This window comes from Rhinatrema bivittatum, chromosome 11 (genome assembly GCF_901001135.1).
Source record: "Rhinatrema bivittatum chromosome 11, aRhiBiv1.1, whole genome shotgun sequence".
In the NCBI taxonomy this organism is placed as follows: domain Eukaryota; kingdom Metazoa; phylum Chordata; class Amphibia; order Gymnophiona; family Rhinatrematidae; genus Rhinatrema; species Rhinatrema bivittatum.
In genome coordinates this window covers 54,290,070-54,294,364 of record NC_042625.1, presented here as the reverse complement: position 1 = coordinate 54,294,364, position 4,295 = coordinate 54,290,070, and the positions used below count along the sequence as shown (strand labels likewise).

General features: G+C 43.7%; 1 protein-coding gene across 1 annotated transcript; it reads right to left on the bottom strand.

The window, feature by feature from the left end:
• Positions 1-3,315: 3,315 nt before the first annotated feature.
• Positions 3,316-4,242, bottom strand: TRIAP1 (TP53 regulated inhibitor of apoptosis 1). Its single transcript, XM_029571257.1, has 2 exons — positions 4,063-4,242; positions 3,316-3,972 (listed from the first exon to the last, which is right to left on the bottom strand). Exons 1-2 carry the CDS (start codon positions 4,207-4,209, stop codon positions 3,889-3,891), a joined length of 231 nt encoding a protein of 76 aa, XP_029427117.1. The 5' UTR covers positions 4,210-4,242; the 3' UTR covers positions 3,316-3,888.
• Between the last annotated feature and the right edge of the window lie 53 nt (positions 4,243-4,295).

Sequence of the window (4,295 nt, the reverse complement as noted above, 5' to 3'; positions counted from 1 at the left end):
GTGCGTGGCAGTGCGCGCATTTTATAAAATCGGGTATACATTTGCGCGCGCCACGTAGCGTGCACAAATGTACCCCGCACGCGTAAGATTAAAAATCTGCCCCTAAGGGTTTTTCCCATAGACACAAAATGGGATAAAAGCCTTAATAAATCTGGCTCTGCACAAGCCTGCCATCTTATTTACAGGGCAATGTTTTTATAATCCCCATTATAAAAGCATGGCAGACTGGTTAAAATTGACCATCGTATATTCCATTTTTTACCCATCCTGGGGAACGCGGATTTCAGCCCTGGTTCCTCTTCCCAGTCCTTTCGCGAATGGACACTGAAGGGCATCTAAACTATACAGCAGGTTCTTATGGATGAGGGCTCACTAAGGCCCTTTTGCAGAGCTTTGCACTATGTATACACTATCAGATAAGCATCAGTCTGCATATATCCAGCTACGCCACCATCTGCACTCGTTGGATCTCACCGCCCTGTGTGGCAATCAGCGTGAAATAATGTTAGAGCTTTTTGATGTGGAGGATCCGGATTGCTATTCTATTTCTTTTTGGTACAAAATGCTGAGGAATCCCTACAGAGGCCCTGGCCTTGGAGTGGTGGTGAATGCCTGGAATAGAGAATTACATACAAATATCATGGAGGAATCTTTACTCACGTGTTTGTCAAGAGGGCGCACTATAACTACTCACGCTGCCCTTCGAGAGACTCAATTCAAATTTTTGCTTCAGGCTTTTTGTTCTCAGTCCCAGGCATTTAAGTGTCATTTAACGTCCTCGGCAGTTTTACCTGAAATGCAAAGTGGGTACTGGGACACTAGGACAAAAGTTTTTGGACATGTACTTCTCTCCAGTTATTTTGGAAAGGGGTACAAGAATATGTGTACAGTTTCAAAAGTGCTATTAAAAGTGTTCCTATTTGATGACCTACATTCTTGTACATTTTCTAATCGATAGATCAAATTATGGTGTCGCAAAGCTCTTTTGCTAGCTAAGAAATGTATTCTCCAACACTAGACGAGTGAAGACCCTCCAACCATTGGACACTTAAAGAACAAGTTATTTCAAACCTGCCTTATGGAAAAAATATATAGAGCATTTGGAAATGTCTCAAACATAGTCGTTCCTGCAAATTTGGGACCTTTATATGTAATATATATGTTAAAGAACGTAGTTGAATTTTAAATGATATTACTCTACCACAATTGGTAGACACTGTCAATTACGTTAGTGATTTGACCTCAATGGCTATCTGAATGTATGCAGGGTGTGGGGGAGGGAGGATGCTGAGGGATAGGAAACACAGGGGGGAAAAATTTGTATTGTAGCGCAACTGAACTGTATCTTTATTTATCGTGTTTTATATACCATCGTTCGGTTTTGTACCATATACCATATACCATATACTATCACAACGGTTTACAAAGTTTCGATGCTTAACAGAGTTTCTGCTATAGATAGCCGAGGTATTGCAGAGTCCACACACCTCAGCTTCTGCTTGTTAGACTTTTTACTTTCACAGTAAACAGATTTAAACATAATAAATCTGGCCCTAAGTTTGTTTCTAAGGCAAAGTAAGCTGCCAAAGGTCACAAGGAGTATCTGAGAGATTTGAACCCTGGCTCCTTTGGTTCTCAGCCTACTGCTCTAACAATTAGGTTACTCCTCCTTGAGGTAAGGCAAGACTATTTATACCTCTGGGTTTAGTATTCTCTGTATTGTTACAAACAGATTTGAAATAAAGCTCATCCTGCTGCTGTTCCACCTAAAGTGTGACTTGGCTTAAGATGAGGATATTGGTGGGAAGTCATTAAGGTGGCAGGGAAGGGGTATGCTCCTCCAGGTTAAGATGGCTTCAAGACTCCTCCCTTTCCCTCATCAAAATTCTCCCACCAAATCTGAAGTCCCAGCCATTGCTGCCAACAGGATAAATAAATCCTTTGGGCCCACTGCCAAAACTGATGATTCATTGGGACAAGTGCACATCGTACCCTTTCTCTTGTCTATAAATGAAAAGAGGGAAACAGTGGGGCAGCCCTGCAAGCAATAGAATATACAACTGGGAAAACAGCAGGTCTGGCATGAACTTGTTTGCTGCTGGAAAGATTGTACAACAAAATTATGTTGCAAATGATCAGAACTGACCCTAGAAGGATGAAGGGACCAAAGCGAAGCAGCTCATAATAGGGCCCTGGTGTCCTGAAATTACATAGCTGAACATGGGGCAACCATGGTGGTACCCTACCAATTATTGCCAGAGAAAGGTGACCAAAGTGGTGCGGGGTCTGTACCAGAAGACTTATGCCGAGAGGTTGAAGGATCTGAATATGTATACCGTGGAGAGGTGCAGGAGAGATATGATACAGCCCTTTCGATACCTGAATAGTTTTAGTGATGCATGTTCCTTGAATCTTTTCCAGAGAAAAGCAAACAGTAGATCTAGGGCTCACAATATGAACTTTAGGGGGGATGACTTAGAACCAACATCAGGAAATATTTCATCATGGAGAGGGTGGTGGATGCCTGGAATGATTTTCAGGAAGAGGCGGTTAAGGCAAAAGCATTAAACAAATTAAAAATGGCATGGGGTAAACACTGTAGATCCCTAAAGGCTAGAGTTGGAAATTAAGAAAAGGGTGCATGGGAGGTAACCAGCATGGAGCAGCAGCTACAACACTTAACAGAAGGCATGGGGATTACTACCCTTAACCAATAAACTTACATGATTTTAATGCAACTGCAGCATCACTCTCCGCTTCAACGGGAGGGGGGGAGAGAAGGGGAATTGGATTCAGACAACCACCACGCTTGGCCCTGATTTTTACTGTCCAAGGTACTGATACACAGATGTTATGGAAAAAGCACAGGACTGCTTCTATGGCCAAGGCCAAAAGCAAAGCATGTTCAAGCAGCAGCATTGTACAAATTATCAGGAAGACTGCTCACTCTGTAAAAATGTTTCTAGCAGTAATTTTGTTGATTTTGACAGTTGCTTGGTTTTGATTTTTAATATTATTACCCTTAACCTAAGGCTTGGGGGTAACCTGCATGGAGAAGCAGTTACCACCATAAGAAACTTACTGGGCAGACAATGGACAATTTGTTCTTTGTCTGCTGCCATTTCTATATTATTATGCATGTTTATAGTATATTGTTTTAGACATTTTAGCTATTTGAATATGTATGGATTATTGATCCCCCCCTGGGGAATTGTGCTTGTATAAAACAAAATTTAAATCGTGCAAGAGTAGTTTTCTCACTTTGTGTTGATGTAGGATCCCCAACCTACAATTATAACAAGAACACACTCAAAACCTACTACCAGAAAAGTTTATTTGCCTAGTTTTACATTTGAGATTTTTTTTTTAACTTTTGTATGTAAAATTAAAAGGTCAAAAAAATAAAGTGTAGGTGAGCCCTTCTAATTAGACTAGCTTAATATTTACGTTGTGATTAGCTTTAAAGGGCAGCGCCCACTTCCTCGGGTCAATGTAGAACTTTTTGTAATAAAGCAGACTCAGTATCAACCGTTTGTCGTCTGTACTCAGAGTTCCTCACGTTGGACTCTTTCCACATTATTGTAGATTATAAATTCAAACTATTCTTATATGTAGCTTGTCAGCAAAAGCTATTTCCTTAGAGGCACTTTCCATAGCAGCCGGAGACCCTTCACCTGTACCTCCGGCTTTACCCTGCTTTTCTGACACTTCCCTGTTGGGCAAGCACTAGGAACCGAAGAAATATTTTGGGGAGAGGCAGAAATGCGAAATTTCAAGTACGATGTGGACCTTGTAGACAACGTGCGCTCGTCTCATCAGACGCACGGGATGCAGCTGCAAAATCTCTCCGGATCCGTGACCCACAGAACTGACAGTAATTCCAGAGCGTCACGGACAGTCATCAGCCTTCTCCTTGCTCGGGCCCATGAACGGCAGCCCCTCGATCGGGATTTCCTTCTCCTTTATAGCTTTCTGCAAGAGAGCGGAGCAGAGCGCAGGCTCAGTGCAGCGGGCGAGCGACGCACGCGCCCCCCACCCCGACACGCGGCCCCTTCCCCGCACCTGCACGCAGAGCTGGTATTTCCGGAAGAGCTCGCTGCACGGGTCCCTCGAGCCCTCTCCCTTCAGGAACTTGTCGGCGAACCAGCGGTTGAAACACTGGTCATACTCGCGCTTCATCTCCGTGCACTCCTCGCCTACGCTGTTCATGGCGCCTCTGACGTCACGGCCCGCAACCGTCACACCGCGCACCCACTTCCGGCTACCAGGTTCCGCCCCGCAGGCCCGATGTTAGT

Bases quoted from the DNA above. Each gene is read 5' to 3' on its own strand.
- TRIAP1 (XM_029571257.1), bottom strand. From the start codon at position 4,209: ATGAACAGCGTAGGCGAGGAGTGCACGGAGATGAAGCGCGAGTATGAC. The intron at 3,973-4,062 runs GTGCGGGGAAGG...GCTCTCTTGCAG, and splicing joins AATACCAGCTCTGCGTGCAG to AAAGCTATAAAGGAGAAGGA.